We start from the raw sequence: 20,331 nt of genomic DNA on the forward strand, positions 1-20,331 counted from the left end.
ATCTGGTCCAAATGTGCCAGACCAAGAAGCACACCTTGATCATTGAGATATTTGGTTGGTCAATCACCACATTCAATATTGACTGAATTACTTTGAAAGATGTTATCGAGTTGGAAATGGTCAATGAAGAAGTGGCATGCATCAAACCTTTGTTTAATTGTTGTTGTTTCACCATCAATCACATATGACTGGGACCTAAGAGAACTTGCGTTTGATGGTCAAAAGCATGCTACCTTGGATGTGGTGTCATATCAAAGCGCTGAGATAGAGTATTCACTTTTTCTTGTTGTGTCACTGAGTGATACATAATTAAGACATCAAAACATGTTAGGAGTTGCACCCAACAAGCTTGTTGTTAACTGAAAACTCAAAAAGTATGGAAATGTGTGAGGTTCTTATAATCACTATAGACAAACTTTTGAAGAAGAAAATGCCTATGAAATTGGAACAATTAGTGCAAACAAAGAGTATGATGTTAGTTTACATATTAATATTAACTTATTTCGAAGAAAATGTGCGAAAAAAGAGTAGTACAAAGCAAAGGACAGAAAAAAGAATAGTTCAAACAATTATCGCAAACAAAGAGTATGGTGTTAGATTACATGTTTAATAACAACTTCTTTCAAAGAAAATGTGTGAGAAAAATAATAGTAGAATTTCTATTTGGGCTATTGGGAAGGAGAGCCATTGTTATGAAGCTAAGCTTACTCACATACATTGATTTTTTAGTCACGTATTATTATTCATTAGAGTATTGTGCATACTTAATTAATGACCCGATATTGATTGGCCAATATTCCATCACTTTAAATATTAGTTTGAATCGTTGTTAGATTAAATGATTGAGAGATCTTATTGTCATTAAAGCAAGGGCATCAAATTCTAATGTGCACCAACCTCTTTACTGATTGTTTGATTTCATTACCTTAACTATCTAATGAAGGTCAATTAGTGAAGTAACATTGTATGAATAACCAATCATCGAAGGTATTAAACTTAAATTTACTATTTTCAATTGATTGACGATAGTTACAGATTCATGGACTAAAGTATTTGCATTGAATCGGATATCAAGTTTGTTAAAGAGTATTAAATTTCACAACACATGAGTGTTGAGAAGATAACCTTTATTTCTCTCGGCGTTGATACAATAATAAGCACAAAAGAGGAATCGATAGGTGACTAGAAGCTCCTATTAACATAAATAAACTTCAATGAACAAGTTTTTTCAATACGATAGTTAAGGGCGATTAGGACACGCGAAAAGATGATAATCAAGAGGCCAATTAAAAGAAGGCTCGTAAATTTGGAGGACATGTGAAATTATGCAAAAAAGGAGTTAAAATTTAAGAAGCATAGAAACAATTTGGTGTGAAACGTCAATCAGTCAATGCAATGTGAAAAGTGACATTCAAATATTAAACTACACTATATAGAAGTAATGGAGCACCAATGACAAGAACAAGAGAGCGTGTGTTGGATAATGATTGACAGACGACATAGGCTGGTACATATGCAAAGCACAATAGCAAGAAGAAGGAGAGAAGAGGCAATAGAAGCAGATATTATAAAGGTGTAGGTAGAGACATGATGCATTCAAAGTGGGGAACAATACAAGGTATTTATGTTCTTATGAGTGCCACAAAAACAAAGAGTTAGTGTAAAAGTGTTGGCTTGACATCATAAAAGAATCTTGCTATCTTCTTGAATAGATAATTCAAGTGTATAAACGTGATGATCAATGTCACACTAAAATTAGTGCTTTGCAACTATTTGATGCTTTACTTGATGTTGCATCATAAAAAAATTGTAATTTAGTTTACAATCATGCACACACGCTCGTGAATAAATGGCTTTACAACATCAATGATAATATTTAACCCAAACACGAGAAGTGAAAAAGACATCACCTTTTAAACTTGTATAGACTATTTCTATCAAGTATAATATATCAAAATTGCACATCATGTCATTCGGATGGCAATTTGCAACTGCCACCATTCCTTGACAAAAAGACGTAATTAATATTGCCTTAGACTATAAATAATTTCAAATGACAACCTTGAACCCTAAATAGTGATGATTTTGTATGCACACCACTACTCTCACCAAACATCCATTGTTAAAGCACGTTTACCATATAAACATCAAGGAAATATTTTCCTTGATAGATTGTATTCATTATCCCTCATGTGATACCCACAACTACATCAACTACATCAGTCATCTCACATGGAGCCTTATTGTATTGTCCTCTCAAATGAACCTTTGTTCCATATATCCCTCTAATTACATTATAAGGGTCATGATCCCAATGTTTTGGTTTACCCGTCCGTCAAGCTATTTGAGCAAATAAAACTATTCTCATGTCAACCAAAAGTCCAAATGCTAATCAAGGGAATAATAGAGAGTAAGATGCATAAATTCTATGAACATTCAAATTTAGACATAATAGGTACTTGTGAAAAAATGGTCAACCTAACAAATCATGTTTCATCATCTCAACAAAAAATCTAAATAATAATACGGAGAACACTAGAGAACAAGATGCATGGATTCTACGAATGTTTGATTCGAGACATGAAGAGTATGTATGAAGGCAATGATCAATCAAGACATAATTGCACATGCCTTAGATAGTGTACATGGTTGGGACAACCTTGCCCTTATTGTATGTGTAAATAGAGAGAGGATTTTCATTAGATATTTAGTAATTGCAACAAGGAAATATTAAGATTTACTTAATTAGTGTTATAAATTTATAACCACACTTAAAAAAGCATGAACTAATTAGAATATATTAATAATGAGATAATCATAATGATACTCTCTAGTGGAATCCTAGCTCCAAGGTACACTATATGGCCTAGCTATTGATTTTCACATAAAAATGCTATAATTTTTTTTTTGATCCCAACATTTAGTAGAATCAACGATGTGTGTTTGATGCCCATTGTTTTCTACTCCTGCACTAGATATTAACATAGTTGGAGAGTATATGATGCTCATTTTAGGGAAGATGTATGTATACGATTCCCATATATGTGGGAAACGATGTATGCTGACTTTGTTGTTGGCTCTAGTTGATTTTGAGTTACTACAATCAACACATTGCTCTCATGGGATTCAGATATTATGTCCGTTTCTCCAACTTCTGTACGTGTTTCATCGTTCATATGCACATGACATGTAACCTTCTCTTAGATTTGAGAAATTGTGAGCATATATTCACTTGGATACTCAAATTTCTCGAAGCAACAATAGATAACCTTTACCTCTCAACTGGTTTTCTTCCATTAACATTCAAAGGGTGATTAGGTGATTGATGGTATTGTGTTGTTTTCGAGAGTCAACTTGTTTATAAGCCCTCTTACCACTTGTTTAGCATATGCACATTTGAGTCCATTATACATCCAAATTAATTTAGCCATAAGTGAGTAACCATGATTGTTTGGTAGTTGTTTATATTGTTTACATCTCTGCCTTTATGTAAAGGTTTGATCCAATTTGTATTCCAATTGTAAGGCAAGCCCATTATACATCCAAAATAGTTTTGCCATAAGTGAGTAACCATGCTTGTTTGGTAGTTGTTTATATTGTTTACATCTCTGCCTTTATGTAAAGGTTTGATCCAATTTGTACTCCAATTGTAAGGCAAGCCATGATTAAACACATCATTTATCTATGCATGTGTTTCCTTTCCTGTCCATTTGGGCTTTTCAACCGTTACACACTAAGGATCTCCTATCTTTTGACAGACTAATTTCTTAAGCCACATGCATATATCTTCAATAATAACGAAAGCATATGTCAAGAGAACAAGAATGTACCATTGTTTTTGCATTTGATTGCATCTACTTAACATGTGTTTTGGGCCTCACATCATATTCTTCATCGGTTTTTATTCTCTTCAAAATGGCGAGTTCTCATTTTCTCCATTATTCCATGGAAAATCTCTTGTATCTTGGTCTAATAATATGAGATAAAGGACAGGTCACAGAGTACATTATTTAGCACGGATCCCTCAATTTAGCAATATTATATTCGAATGTAATTGTTAAAATGAATAATGGTGGTTTTAATTAATCCAAAAGGCTTAAAGATGTTGAGATGGGAAATTTTGACATATGTTGAGGTAGTATGCATGGAATAGTGTCACACCGATGATCCTAACTAAGATCACCATTTCGAGATATCTCCAATACATTTGTTATCTAATGCAAAAGTGAAGAATGGGGGAATGGGGGTGAAATAAAAGAATGTATCAATGCCTAACTAATGGGAAAGTAGCTTCATTTTGGAAAAAAAGAATGTATCAACGAGGATGTGCATAATGTGGAAAGTCTACGCTAATACAATTTTGTAGTCTTTTGACTTATTCGATGGTCATGCAATTATCTATTTTTTCTGGGAAACTTCATTCATAAATTGGATCAAAGAAATGGTTAAACACAAATGGTAGTAGTAAATTATGTTGAGAATGGTTCATTACAGTAGACTACTATCAAGCTTTGATGAAACAAGAATGTCCAGTTAGGGCGATAATGGATTGATTGAAAAGCACACATTTTTTTTGGCCCATTTCACGAGAGTTGATGAGTCAAACGGGTTAGGTGCTGGTATCCCCCACATGCAAAAATGCAAGGAGCAAGTACAAATTTTGTATGTTTTTGAAGGGTACAGGTTCGGTAAGAGATGTTTCTAGATGGATCTCATCAAAGCCTAGAGGTTCCAGTTGTTGAGGCTCCTGGGGTCATAAGCAACACAAAAATGTGTTTATAGGAGATTGAAAGTGTCTCGCGGCACCTTGGACCCCCCCCACCCTTCTCTCTTTTTAATTTTATTGCAGGGTTTTTGCTTCCTTGTATTGATGTATTCTCTCTCTCTCTCACACACATACACACACACACACACGCACACACACACACACACACCCACACCCACACACACACACTCATTGCCTCACTGAATCTCTCTCTCTCTCTCTCTCTCTCACACACACACACACACACACACACACACACACACACACACACACTCATTGACTCACTGAAAGTCTGAACTCACTGTCTCTCTCTCTCTCTCTCTCTCTCCCTCACAACACACACACACACACACACACCCGCTCGCTCACCTCAGCCAAACACACATACTCTCTGTGTGTCCCCCTCAGGTTCTTCATCCAACTATGCCACACTTTCGGTTTCTGCGGTGATGCAGAACACATGACTGCCTTTGCAGAGATTTTGGGGAAGTGGAAACATTTCCCCAAAGGCCTCAGCGTCCTGGTGATCGACAGAGACAAAGAATTCTTGGAAGATTTGAGCTGTAAATTGCAAAGCTATGGTTATTTTGGTGAGTACGAGGTTCTCTATTTTTGAATTTTAAAACATGTTGCGCCCCCCCTACATTTTTCGTGAATTCGAATGTTCTCTCTCGATCAAGATCTTGAAAATCTTAGCAATACTCTTTTTTTTAGCTTTTCTTTCTTCAGTTTTTCTCTTTTGTACAAAATGTTATGAAAGTTGTGATCTTTATCTCTTACTTAGGCCATCTAGTGTGGTGAGTATTGACTTTTTGTTTGAAGAAATTATTTTGCAAAGCTTTTCTTTGGGATACACAAAATGTTAAGAAAAAAATCTGTATAGCATCTCTGGCCATCTTGTCCATTGAGTATAAATTGTTCCCTTTTCAAGATCACAATTTTAACATTCCTTTTGTTGTATATGCATTTGAAGAGAACTGCAAAGTTTTTTCTTTGTTCAGAAAATGTTAATGAAACCTGTAACATTAGTCTCTTTATAAGAAAATCTGTAACATTAATCTATTGTATCATATTGTGTGCTGAGTGCTGAATTGTCAACTTTCACCTTTTTTTTAATTCCTTTAATTGTTTTTTTGAAGAAAACATAATAATAATTTCTTAGATCATCTTGTGTAGTGTATTTTGCATTCCAAAAATAAGCTCATCAATGTTTGGTATCAAAGTCTCTAGACATTTTTAGCAATCTATTCTTTTATGATTCATTTAATGACCTCTCTTTTAAATCTTTCTGGTCTATATAAGATATAATGACCTCTTCTTTGAACCTTTCTACTACTGAGCCAGATATAGTGATCTCTTCTTTGAACGTGTCTAGTCTTAAGGCAGATTTACGGGCCTGTTCTTTGAATAGTTAATTCAGCTACCTAATGTTTAAATGTTTCTAGGCTTATGTCATATATAATGGCCTCTTTTCGAGTGTTTCCAGTCGTGAGACAAATATAGTGACCTCTTCTTCGGAAGAGAAGATGCAGAGAGTTGGAACCATAATATATGTAAAAACATAATGGAATGAGTTGGGCTGCACAAATGACACTTTGGAAAAGGAAACAACGCATAAATCCTGAGCACTATGTGTGATGTTGCTGGCTGGATGGAGGAAAATAGCACTTACGCGATGTAACAAACTTATGCCACAGAGTGGGAGTCGAAAGATCTCCATGTATGAATGCACGGAGATTGGAGAAAGTGCCACAAGCAGATATGTGCTGCCTGGAGTTAAATAGCACATACAAGATGTAATAAACTTATGCTACAGAATGGGAGTTAAATATCTCCATTTGTGAATACTTGGAGAATGGAGAAAATAGCACAAGGCAGATATTTGATCCTCAAACTTCCAGCTAAGGAAGTCAAAGGCTGTTCTTGCCCAGAAAAGGACCATGAAAGTCAAGATCTATTTGGATGAAGACATGACTCCGACTCAAGTGGCACACAAGAGGGAATATGTGCTGCATATTATGGCAGTGCAAAAAGAAGGGAAATGTAGCATATAGAGATAGAAGGGTTATTATAATGAAGAACATTGATCCACATGATGGTTAAAGACCTATCAGAATCCCCCCTAAAGTTGGTGGTATGGAATTGTGACGGGGATTTCCATCCAGATGTAGGCATGTTTGATGAAAAATTCAAGGATAGAGACATTGCTGAAACACACAAATGTGAAGGAAACCATTTACTAGGGTACAAATGGGAGTTAAGCTGTGATTGATCGTCGTCAACCACACACTTTAGGGGACACCAGAGGCTCCGAATGTGTAGCAGTACACTTTAGGTGACATACACCTCACATGGGGAATCACCTTATCTGCCACTATATGTGGCATCCTTTTAGCAGGAGATTTCAATACACTCAGTACAAAGAAAACCATGTTTTCTATGGCATAAATGAACCAATGCACCTAGAAATTGGAGCCAAGGACTTGGATGCATGAAGATCTGCAAAGTCAAAGGGGAAAGAAACCATAAGAGTATAGAAAACAATTGTTTGCTTTAGGGGGCATTTATGAACTGATCATATAGCATGACTTATCATGCTAGCAAAAATTAGATGCCTTGACATGTTAGAATAACAATAAAAGAGCAAGAAGAATGGATTATCTAATTGAATCTCCTAGCTTGATACGAGATATTCAAAGTTTTGTTGTCTCAGGTAAGTTTCTTGGTGTGGCAATGGAATTTGTGCCTAGTTTGCTTTGTCCATATTTGCAAATGCTCTAGGGCTACACCATTTCAGTATCTACCTCAGAATCTGAAGTATCAGTTCACCTGAGAGACTTCTGGATCATACAACAGTGCAATCTTTGAAGCTCTTTGGGGCCTAAATCTTCACAGCCCCACTGTAAGACATCAGTAGAGAGCTTGCACGAGTGTTGCAAACCTCAACAGTTCTAGTATTTCCACACACTCTAGCGGCCATCAATTGTTCACATAACACTGCCTTTTGCTGGGTAGTATGATGATGACTGTTAGAGTGAGGTCACCCTATGCATCATCCGTCATAGACAGGCAAAAGGATATTGACAGATGATATGAAGGAAGCAACACAGTCATTTTGCCAAGTTAACTGATGAATTGTGTCAACTCTTCTCAGGATAAGACATCAATAGGGATATTTTGTACATGGGTTTGTTGACATAAAAATTGTTGATTTTGTCAATGCCTATGATCAGGTGATTGAAGTTCCTTAAATTAAAACTATACATGTGATGGGCATTTCAGAGTGGCGGAATACAAATATGTGTGCATTTTCATCTCACTTTATCACTTTTATTAGAAATGCTCCATTTCCTAGGGCTGATTATTTAGAAACATGATCCTTTTCTTCGCTAGACTGAAGTAGGCAGCTTTTATTCATTTCTTTCATTGATCTTCAAGATGAGAAATCATCATAAGATGAATACAGTGTTGAGTTCATAGCTCATTTTGGCCATTTAGAGACATTAGAGTATGTGTCTTTTTTACCTTGTTTCTTTGCAGAGGGTTTATCTTTTGTCTTGCACATGGCCCCAACATATCGGGCATGTGTTTGCCTCGTAGACTAATGCACCAATGTTGGATGTTTGCTATGTAGGAGATGCCACTTTTTAAAGTAAATTTCTGTTTAAAAGGAAGTCTTACATGCTGTTGACTTTATTCTCTGTTCGTGTTTTCAACCTGAGAGTCTCTTTTGAGTCCCATTTATATTTATTTGGAATAAAAGCTTAGGCAAAGGTCTGCGCAGATTTAATGCATGATGGAAATTTGAGCTGTTTCTGTTTGATGATTGTGGTTTTCCACAGTTACAAGTTTCTCCTCAGGATGTGAAGCATGTGCAGCACTGGCAAATGATGAACAAACATTCCATGTAGCATTGGTTGAGGCAAGAAAACTTCACTTCACAAATTTGGTTGGTTGTATTTACATTCGATGTATTTTCTGAAAATGCTAGATTTTGTAAATGTACATTCAGGCCACTGAGAGTAATGATGTGGATACTTGCAAAGCATTGGAATTCTCTAGGAAAATACCAACAATCAGTAAGTTCGAATCCAATGTATATTAGCATGATTTTGGAGGAGAATACACAGATAGCTCAGAAGTACTTACATTCTTTTATTATGACAGTGATTTCTGGGATTGAAAACATGTCAATAATGGTCAACGCAATTGCGGTAAGCTTACAATCACAGTTCTACATATTCTAGATCTCTATTTATGCAAGATATGAGATGTTTCACTTTTAGTATCTAGCTGAACTGTTTAAGGTCATTGCCAAAAAACTCAGTTAATTAATTGCTAGATTATAAAATTTATCAAAAAGGACGTTTATGTGAATGTTTAAAGAAAGTGATTTTCTTCCGAGCAGCTTGGAGCAGTGGAATTTTTGTTGAAGCCCCTGTCTGAGGACAAACTGAAGAATATATGGCAGCATGTTGTCCGGAAGGTTTAAATCAAATTGTAATTCACTGTTCATCTTTGATAATTATAAAGTAATAGACCAAGTGATCTGAAAATTTCACAGGCTTTAGATTCAGGAGACAGTTTGCAACCTGGATACCTACAGCCAAGAAAGGATGATCCTCATCATATGAGTGATTCAGATGAAAGTGGCATTATGAGAGCTGGAAATTTGGATGAAACATGTCATGATAACGGATCCCAGTCAACACAACTTTCAGCTAGTTATGACAGGTTTCCAGCACCATCCACTCCCCAGCTAGAACAAGGTGGGAGACTAGACGAAAGGCTCGATGAGTCACCTCGATCTCATGATTTAACTGGTAGCGTTAATGGAAGGTCCAATGCAGCATTGTCTATATCTAGTTTGTCAAAAGAAAACTCAAAGGAGGTACCTGTGTCAGTACTCGATTCTATCAATGTGAAGAAAGAAGCGAATTATAGTGATCAGGATGAAATTACCTGTTGTGCAATACCAATGCTTGAATTTGCTTCGCACAATGAAGATGTGGATGCCACTCCGACAAGTGATACAAAGGAACAGTGTGTCTTGAAAGATGCAAAAGACTACAATGGCTTGAAAATTGACGAAAGGGCATCAGCTGAGGTGAATAAGGATGATAATGAAAATCAGTTGGTCGGGGAAAACATAACAGTTCAGAAAGATGTTTTCAGAGTTAGTTTGAACTGCATGAATATAGATTCAACGAGTTCTTCACAATCTTTTAGATATGAAGACCTGAAGGATGGTATCAAAAGAAAATCAAATGATTCCCAGAAGACTGGAAAACAAAAGCAATCAAATCAGGAAAAGAAGTCAAAGGTACCATTTCTATGTGATAATTTAAAATTATTGTGTACTTTGATATATGATATTATATTTTGCCACGAAGGTGGGTAGCAAAACCACATCATCATTTTGTAAAGGCTATAGAATATCTTGGAAATGAACAGGTTATTCCATCCAAAATACTAGAGAAAAGGTTGATGGGCTGACAAGACATAATGTAGCCAGTCATTTGCAAGTAATTTTGCTTTATTCAACATTTTCTATTTTTTTTGTATTCAGGCTATACCCCAGTGGCGAGTCGTATTTCTTATCACCCCATAGACTTGGGTTCAAACCCTATCAATGTACTATCTTAGAGGTTGATTACATGATATTATGTCTCCTCAGACAACCGTACTGAAGCTACATCCTTTTGGCCTTTCTTTTTTAATATTTGCTGTTGTCCTTTGCTTTGATCTTGATCATACTGCTCCTCTAAATCAATATTGTGGACAGATTTCTTGATAGATACAGTAAGGCATACTCTTGTAAACTGGATTGTAGTAAAATTTTGACCCAGATCCATGGGTTGTGTTCCCTTATTCCAAAAGGTTGTGTGTGGTAGTAAGCGTTTGGTCTAGTAGTGGCCTATCATTATGATGAATATGGCATATAAGATATTACTTAAGATGATTAATGGTAGATCCTTGTGTACGAGCATACCCCTAGGTCATTAATTCATTACTCCAACCTCACTTATCGCTATCTTTTAGGCGGTAAATCTCTTTCATTCCTTTTATTTGCTCGCTCACAATATGAAGAAAATACAAGGCCACTGACCAGTGTAAGAACATAAATGATGCAGCACAAAATGCAAATAGACAGAAAAGAGTTAGAATTAGGGCAAGAAACACAAGGGAATAAAGCTCCATCTCTTCTGATGAAAAATGCCTAGAAAATTACAGCAGCATAAATTGCCAAAGAAGAAGCTCTTTCATTTGACAAATATGACCCACCCAAGTCCTTTTTGCACACCCAAGTCCCTGTTCTCTGCTTTCACTCTCGTTATTGTCATGTTGAACATCTGTGAATGCTAATAAATTGTTACCATCGTATTTCTCTCTCTCGACCCTGGCACCTCTCCGGATCAACACCAATTACTCATGGCTACATCTATCTTGCCTTTTATTTTATTTTTTAGGTAGATGAAAAAAGAAAACCTTCTTTTGCTACTCAACGTGTACCCTTTCTTACATTTTACATTTCATAGGTGGTTACCGTCTTTTAGAGAAGTTAAATAAGTAGTCATTGGATTTGAGTTTTCTTAGTTATTTGCATTTGGGCTTGTTAACGATGAGGAGGGAGAACCTGCTTATTGATATATATATATCATGTTTTTTAATGACAATTTATCATGATATTTCATATGTAGTCCAATTTGACATGAAACATAGTTAAACTTAGTAAAACATATGACGCATCCCAAAGGTATAAACAACACTTGTAAATTGTACATTCTGCAATTTGATGAATAAAAGATGCATTATGGGTCCAGGTGTGGAGTTTATGTAGCTCTTCATAGTTCCTGAATCTCACTATCATGTATTATGATGTGCATGTTCCAATATGTTATCATCTCATTACATCTCTTATTAAATTCTTGTAATGCTACATTAGAGTCTCAATAATTTGTGTACTATGACATGCATATTAATATGTTATCATCTCATTACATCTCTTATTTGGATCCTTGTAATGAAACAAGAAGTTATATTACAACAAGGGTTCACAACATCTAACTGTGTAGCCCTTTTATTATGCTCAGAAATATCGGTCACAGCAAAAACATCATTTTGGAAAAGAAATGGAAGCAAATAATTGGCGCCAAAGTAAGATTACCTGTGGGAAACCATGGAATAAGGCAGGCCAAAACAAAATGTGGATCTGTCCACAGCTGCCAATGATTTACCCTTGCCCACCTCTACATGTATGGGGTCATCCAGCAGTGGATAACTCTACCATTCATGTCATGCCACACCACAACCACTTAATGGTAATTCACCATTCTTTTAAAAATGTTTTTTTTGTAAAATTAGTCCATCAAAATATTTCAAGATTTTTCCACATTTTTATCTAATATGATATGTTGGTGTTTGCTAGGTACCAGGAATATCTTATGGACCACATATGGTATGCATATCACTATACAGTTAAATTGTTTCAGATTAAGTTTAATGTTTTATACTTCTTCTATTATGGAACACGTGGTATGCATGTCTCGACAATCGGAGTAAGGTTTTTTGTTTTATTTCTTGCTATTATGAATCACATATGATATGGATGTCATCCCATGATTTTGGATTTAAGGTTTTCCGTTTTGTTTATTTCAATGATAGATTACATATAGTATGCATGTCACTCCACAATGAAATTTAAATTGTTTCAGCTTAGATGTTATGCTTTATTTATTAATTTCTAGTATTCTTTCGTTTTTTGTAGTTTTTTGGAGCCCCCCGAGGGTATGATCAAGGAGGTCTAACATTTTCCACCTTGGACAACATTGACACCTTGGATGTGCCAAATCGATATAGAAATTCCACATTTCTAGATATCCACCCAGTAATAGTTATATCTAGAGAAACACAATAAAATCCCTAACTCGTTGGGTATTGATCAGAATGCCAATATCTCGTTGTAGTACAAATTTATTACTATATAGGGGTATTCTGGTAAATACCCAAAAAGCTAGGGATATTTGTTGTATCTGTTTGCAAGCATTTCAACGTTTGTGATTGCATATGCCGTCTTTGTATTACATTGGTTATGTTTATGACAATATTTGTGGTGAATAACAGCCTAAGGAGCTATTAGATGCAGCAATCAATGAAGCATTGAATGATCCGTGGGCACCATTACCCCTAGGTTTGAAACCGCCTTCGATGGAAAGTGTCATGGCTGAGCTTCAACAACAAGGGATAGATACTTTGACCTTGGATATGCAAGAATGAATATGAATCCAGCAGTAATTTGTACATTTCTACCTTGTCGAAAATCTTTCACAAATAGTAGACTACACTTTATGTGTCTTTATCCTAAAGCTTTTGGGGTGGAGGATGCTTGTTGTACACCCATATAAGAAACCATGTTGCAAAGAAAAGCTTACATGGCTTCATTGAATACTCTCTAGTGTTAGAATAAGATGATTTATGCATCGGTATGGGCATAACTTCAACTTTTTGACTGCACGTTTTATAATTGTTGAATAAAAAATGGGCACATGGCACTTTTGCAAAAGTGCTAATTCTCATACTGAACCAAATAATGGCGTATACTGAGGCATTTTTATTCATGAGAACAAATTTTATTGAGTTTCCATTTACTTTGTGAAGGATTTTTGTATTTGTAAGGAAAGAGAACTCTAATGGGAATGATAGACCATCCCATTTGTAACAGTGTAGCTTATAATCTTGTAAGCTTATATTGTATTGAATTACTAGTTTCCATTGCTTGCTAACTTTTTATTGGTGTGGGGTTTTTAGCCCATTTGTAACAGTGTAGCTTATAATCTTGTAAGCTTATATTGTATTGAATTACTAGTATGTTCCATTGCTTCCTAACTTTAATTGGTCTGGGGGTTTTGGCAATAAAAATTCCTTATTTTCTAATTTGAAGCATTTTTTGGATTCCACAATGGAAAATAGTGAGACAAAGTTTGGAGTAAATCATGCCCCTGTTATGATGACAATTCTTTTTGAGGGAGTCACACATTTGCATTTATATTCTTGATATTGTTATAAAATTGCATGAGTCACACACACTTGCTTAACATAAATGCCAAATTCAAACAAAATTGAGGTATGGAAATTCAAGTAACATACAATATGTTGGTGTGTATTTAGTGATAACACACAGAATGTGGATCATTGTGAAGATACTTCCCCTAGTGTTACATGATATTTCTTTGTGATACTCCACATGTTACCATGGAGCTACAAGATTAATGGAGGTATGCTCACATCTCTATGTCTTGGTTGTACAATGACCTCGGTATTATTTGCAAACCCTCTATATTAAGTATATTTTTCTTGTAGCTTCTAAGCATCCAAATATTCTATCTAGCTTTTAGGTAGCCCCTTTCTACCATGCCCTTTTATATGCAACACAAATGTGTATATAAGAGGAACAATCGATAGGATAACATATTTTATGGTGGCATTTCATGTTTCATATAGTAATGATCTAATAGTTCCAATGTTGCATTGATTTTCTTTGTTGATGGTTGTTATTTTCCATGACAAGGGGTTACTGCTACAACTCATATGACTATTGTGCTTTGGTCAAGACAAGAAAAACCATAGTGTAATTGTGAGTCAATGAATAGTAAGAAATAATTTGGACCAAATTTTATGATACTCCTGATAACATGTGCTACAAGTCATATGACTATTGTGCTTTGGTCAAGACAAGAAAAACCATAGTGTAATTGTGAGTCAATGAATAGTAAGAAATAATTTGGACCAAATTTTATGATACTCTTGATAACATGTGATGCGTGAACCTAATAATATCTATTTTATTATTCACTAATAATTTCTATTTTATTATATTGAACATATCGAATTGTGCTCTCTTTTCTTCCATCTCTCTTAAAACTTGAGCTAAATGTGTCTTAAACAAAAATTACTAGCCTTTCAAATGTCATTGCGATACAGAGTGTGAGGTTATCATTGAGTGATGATATCCATCTCAAAATTAAGTGGGCCCAAACCTCAAAATATGTCCATGTGAAGTTTTATTACACAAGTATTGACCAATTTACAAAGAGGTAGGTATGCTTTGAGGCTCGTTGAAAATGTTAGTGGGGTCGATCCTTCTTTTAATTTGCACTAATTTGGCAAAGTTAGGGCCAAAGTAGTGTTTCCCGGCAACGACACCATTGCCCAACTGAAGGTCTATGTAGTTGACATAAGCAGCCCTAGAAGGGTAGTATGAAACATAGGGTGCCATGTAACTATACAACCCGTTGAGCCATGCTATCAATGCTTGGTCAGGAGAACCATCTTCACTTGGCCACACAGCTTGATATTGTATCACAAAAAGGTTTCGTCCCCTATGTGGAAAAGCTATGGCACTCGAGCTTATCTTATTCATCACTCCCCCGTATGGCTCAAGTATCACCCATCCTCGTGTGTTCTTTTGTAGTATGTCGAGTGCGCCTCCAATCGCTTGCTTCGTTAGGGGCTTCTCCACATAGTCTGATGTAGCTTTGAAGTAGCTCAGGCTCGCTTGTCGCTTGATCAAGAGTGAAGTAGTAGGGCCAGACAATCCCGCAATGCTCATCACGGCCTACAAAATATATACAACAATCATGAGTCACGACATCATAGAGTATTAGTAATTATCACACATACATATATCGTTTGGATTGAAGTCTATATGAGGAAACAAATAAACAAACCTTATTAAAGTTATCTAGTTCAAGACATATTAAAGTTATGAATGTTAGTGAAGTGAAAGCAAGGCATTTTACTATTCCTGTTATGTATTTCAAACATCTGAGATCTCTATGTGTGTGTGTGTGTTTATTTGCATTGAAAAGAATGCAACCATTCTATTCCCTGTACATGTGAGTGTGTCTCAGGATTTAGGGTTTGTTTACCTGTGCCCAATTACCCTGCGCGCATTCTGCAGCCGTCACTCCAAGCTCAGGGAAAAGAGACTTCATCAAAGCCACGGTTTGATCGATGGTACCCCAGTACTGGCCATAGAAAGAGGAACCGATGTCTGCACGCCCTGAGGAATCACTTATAGCGGCCATGTACACAGCGATGAAAAGCTCGGGTGGGGCCAGCGATGGAGCCACGGTCTGCCACTTATACACAAGGTCGGTGACGGAACTCTTTCCGGTCCTCCAGGCATGGAAGGTAGTGAGGACCAAGGGAACAGGGAGGAGCTTCAGTTTCCAAGACACTACAATGCCCCAACTCCCTCCCCCGCCGCCTCGAATGGCCCAGAACAGATCCTTGTCCTGAGATGCCACACTCCTGATGAAAGTTCCGTTGGGGGTGATGATCTTGGCATCTAGGATGTTGTCCGCCGCGACCCCGTACTTGCGGGAGAGCATTCCATATCCACCCCCCATGATGTGCCCTCCCACACCGATTGTGGCGCAGGTCCCCGCCGAGAAGCCATAGCCACTGCCAAGTTTAGGGGAGCTAGAGATGGCATAGTAGAGCTCCCCTAGCCTTACCCCTGCCTCCACCCAAGCTGATTTGCGGGCCACATCAATGGAGATGGTGTTGAGGTTCATCAGGTCAATGATTGCAAACTTGCTTGTGTTATTATTACCAAGTATTGTAGAGGAGATGCCCTCATAGCTATGGCCTCCACTACGGACCCTGAAGGCTAGATTAGAGGCTCTTATGCAAGAATAAGAGGATCTTAGCTCCTTTTGCGTCTTGGGTAGTATGATGGCCGAAGGCTTGGGGACACCCGGCTCCGTGAACCGAAGGTTTTGGATGGAGAATTGGAGGAGGGTGATGAAGGAGCCTGCATCAGATGGTGTGGTGAAGTTTGTTATGCCTTTTTTAGTCAAGCAAGAAGCCAAGCTTATGGGCTGGGAGGAGGCCACTAGTATGAGTCCGATCCCATTGTTGTAATTGCTAGATGACAAGGAGATAACTACTACTTGTAGAAGAAGAAGTACTAAGATTATGTGATGAGGTCTATTTTGGTGATCCATTTTGGTGTAATCAATCACAAGAAGATCTATATTGAACCACACCACACCTCACCTCCCAAGTGTGGTCTTGTAGATAGAGATAGATAGATAGATAGAGAGAGAGAGAGAGAGAGAGAGAGAGAGAGAGAGAGAAGGAAGGAGATCAAGAGAATGTAGATCTCAATGGATCATTTTATACCGCGCTCCAATATGATTTTCTCATGTAACAAATTGGGTTTTAACTTTTATACATTTTTCCACAATTTTCAACTTTGTAAGTCGCCATTTCTTACTTCTGGGTCTTCTAATTTATTGCACATTGCCATACACTCTCACGTGGCATCACCTTCTTTGAAATACAAATCTAAGGGCGATTTCATATGCATATGCTTAGACAAATGTTTGAAAAAATGTATTGCACGATGAGAAATTAAATATCTAGATAGACTTGGTAAAAAAAGTCTAAATCTCCACAGCGATAAAAAAAACTAGCCACTAAGCCCATATGTAGATAGACTTAGTCAACATTAGCGTGCTCGGCTCAAAATCAGTAAGTTCTAGATATACCTGGTAAAAAACTTGCCCTCTTAAGCTCAAATCAGTAAGTTCTAGATATACCTGGTAAAAAACTTGCCCTCTTAAGCTCAAATTTGAAAGGAAAAATGAATGTATAGATATTGCCGATCATAATTGAGATAACCATCTTAATACTTTAGTTTGATCTATTAATGCAGGAGTAAGTGATATATGGTGGTTGGTAAGTTGATTGTGATTGAGATAGAGAGAGCTTGCAAAGTTGCATCACCTAGAAATCAAGCATCTTTTCTAAGAAACATGATTGTGACCGAGATAGAGAAAGCTTGGGTCCTACATTCTCCTAGAAATCATGCATCTTTTCTAGGAAACGTGGTTTATTATGGGCAAGTTGATTGCAATCGAGATAGATAGAACATACAACCAAGAGAAACAGGGTGTTTCAAACAAGATAGATAGAACAGGTTGTCTTGAACATAGGTGACATGGCTGTATATTTCTATAGTTCCTCGGGCCTTTGAATCTCACTTTTTCAATATTTTCCGCATGCTATTTTGCTTCTTTTCTTTGTGGACTAGGAAATGCTCACAAACATTTATGGTCATTGTTGTTTTGCATCTAGTTCACAAGGTTCTCTGCTAAGTTCTTTGTTGTTTGCTTTGATAGGTAGTGCATCAAATTTGGGGGAGGGAGAGGAGTGTCATGCAATATGCAACTCTATCAACATATTGAATAAAAATAAGCTATTGCATAAAATGAGTTTTTTAACTAGACCTAGAATGCACATGTTGAGGACATAGGTCTAGAGTGCACCAATGGGCTTGATGACATGTCCAAGCTAGTCTCACTAGAATCGACAAGTTAAAGTGAAATTTGCCTCTCCTTGCATTACTTCGCATCAAACCTACTTGAAAATTTTTAGTAAAGTCTATCAAATCTGGTATGAAGTTGTACGTAATTATTTGAAGTTAGCAAAACCAAGCATACATTTCCTTTTCACTTTTAAGTAACAATCTTGATGAAATAACTAGCAAGAAGATGCCAATAATCATCATGGAGAGATAGGTTTACAATGTTTGTATATATGGATAAATATAGAGCCCACACCAAGGGCTTAGAATACAATTTAGGGAAAAGTACCAGTATACCCCTGTAAGTTCGTCTATTTACTAGAATGCCCCTGGAAGTTCCAAATTTACCAAACTACCCCTATGTCCAAAAAATTACACTTTATAAAGTAATTATACACTCAAATCTTTGGTAAATAGGGCTAGTTCGTGTCCATTTCTTCCATCTTTAGTAAATAGGGCTTGTAGATTTGAGTGTATAATTACTTTATAAAGTGTAATTTTTTGGACATAGGGGTAGTTTGGTAAATTTGGAACTTCTAGGGGCATTCTGGTAAATAGACGAACTTCCAGGGGTATCCTGGTACTTTTCCCTACAATTAAAAATATGGACAAGTAATGGAAAACGGTTATTATGCATTACACTCTCTGATCTCCTATTGAAGATTTTAAAGGACTCACATAAGAGGTTTCGGTGAATTGAATCCTCCAAGGTAAGACCATCATTCATTTTCATGATAAATACTCATTTGGGTCTAAACATGGTTGGCTAGTTGAAACGAAGCTTCACATGTGTGGTCCTATTGACTAGCAAAGAGAGTCAATGTAATAAAGTATAAAGAGGTGAAGAAGGAGGTAGAAGGAATAAATTTTATTTTCGTTGTACAACCATGGAGTAGTTTACAACTCACAAAGTATCCTAAAGGCATAACAAGGAAAAATCATACTTAAAAATATATTGTGCAATGAAGTCATTGAAGAAAGCTCAAGCTTGAACCAAACCGAGCTGAACCTCCAAACCACCAAACTATTGCCGATTCCTATTAACAAGGTTGAGTTCTAATAAGAATAAACACTTTGCTTTATAGGGTTCACTATCTACATAAGTGCGTCATTGGCAATCATATGTACTTAGCAATAAACATATGGAGTCTATTCTTATGACCAATGACATTTAAGTGAGTCATGGAGTTCTTCTTAAAATAGAGAGTAGATAGTAAAATATGTTTACTAGCTTAGACTTGACAAGCATTTTGTGAAGAGTTGTCTATATGCTCTTATTGTTTTGGTATGTGGCATTTTGAGCTTAACGTCACTTATAAATAAACAAAAAAAGACACAATGAATAGGTACAAATCCTTTTTAATTAGTGATCACAAATGTAAAGATTAGATTCAAATGCTCATGAAAAAAGGACACTTTCTATCCGGTGAGGCTAGGCACCTTTTTTTTTTGAAAAAAATATTCTTCATTGGTAGAATTCTGCATACATGACGAAATGATTAGGCTAAAAACATTACAATGATGAGGCTAGGCACCTTTGCTCAATGCATTTCTAGTTTCTAAAAATCTTGTGTTTCAACCAATGCATGCTTCACATACGATATGCGAGATACCTTGAGAGAGGGGAGATTATATATATTTTTATCATCCATGAGGACTCCAATGTTGACCAATAGGATTGAATAAACATATAAGTTTGTATGTGACCTTGAGAATTACCTTATATGATGAGCATGCATGAAGTAAGTGATGTTGATTCTCCACAACATTTTCAATTGCATATCTTCATACTCGTTTGATGATGCCATGATGCTACCTCAACACTTGTATGAGCAACCCTAAAGAAGTTTAAGGGCTCTCTAAGACCAAAATGGCCATGGGGATAATAAGATGCAATTGGATATGTTCTAACATTTTTACCTTGAATTGGGGCCAATGTTGATTGTTACAATTCACAACGTAATACTCAAATAATCACATTTTAGCATCTTGTCACTTCGTGGTCAACGATATACTTGTATACTAGTGTTTGCATGACCAAAACATCTATAGGCTAAGCACACATTTTTAATAATTCCTAATTGAATACATAAAACAATACTTGAACTACCAAACATTGAATAACATCAATCTCATGTCCCATCCTCTGATATTACTTTGTTTACATAATTCTCAAACCTATAATAATTAA

At 36.4% G+C, this 20,331-nt stretch overlaps 2 protein-coding genes across 2 annotated transcripts; one reads left to right on the forward strand and one right to left on the reverse strand.

The window, feature by feature from the left end:
- Positions 1 to 5,130: 5,130 nt before the first annotated feature.
- LOC147859711 (two-component response regulator-like APRR2) lies at positions 5,131 to 13,527 on the forward strand. Its single transcript, XM_087324537.1, has 10 exons — positions 5,131 to 5,355; positions 8,608 to 8,687; positions 8,778 to 8,844; positions 8,933 to 8,979; positions 9,174 to 9,251; positions 9,330 to 10,088; positions 11,860 to 12,087; positions 12,195 to 12,224; positions 12,534 to 12,653; positions 12,890 to 13,527. Exons 1-10 carry the CDS (start codon positions 5,226 to 5,228, stop codon positions 13,040 to 13,042), a joined length of 1,692 nt encoding a protein of 563 aa, XP_087180663.1. The 5' UTR covers positions 5,131 to 5,225; the 3' UTR covers positions 13,043 to 13,527.
- Positions 13,528 to 14,739: 1,212 nt separating this feature from the next.
- Positions 14,740 to 16,846, reverse strand: LOC147859712 (berberine bridge enzyme-like D-1). The gene is made up of 2 exons (XM_087324942.1): positions 15,694 to 16,846; positions 14,740 to 15,380 (listed from the first exon to the last, which is right to left on the reverse strand). Exons 1-2 carry the CDS (start codon positions 16,774 to 16,776, stop codon positions 14,850 to 14,852), a joined length of 1,614 nt encoding a protein of 537 aa, XP_087181068.1. The 5' UTR covers positions 16,777 to 16,846; the 3' UTR covers positions 14,740 to 14,849.
- Between the last annotated feature and the right edge of the window lie 3,485 nt (positions 16,847 to 20,331).

The sequence above is a fragment of the Azolla caroliniana genome, unplaced genomic scaffold (genome assembly GCF_043228905.1).
Source record: "Azolla caroliniana isolate FFs.n. ecotype wild unplaced genomic scaffold, voAzoCaro1.0.p SCAF_9, whole genome shotgun sequence".
Taxonomy (NCBI): Eukaryota; Viridiplantae; Streptophyta; class Polypodiopsida; order Salviniales; family Salviniaceae; genus Azolla; species Azolla caroliniana.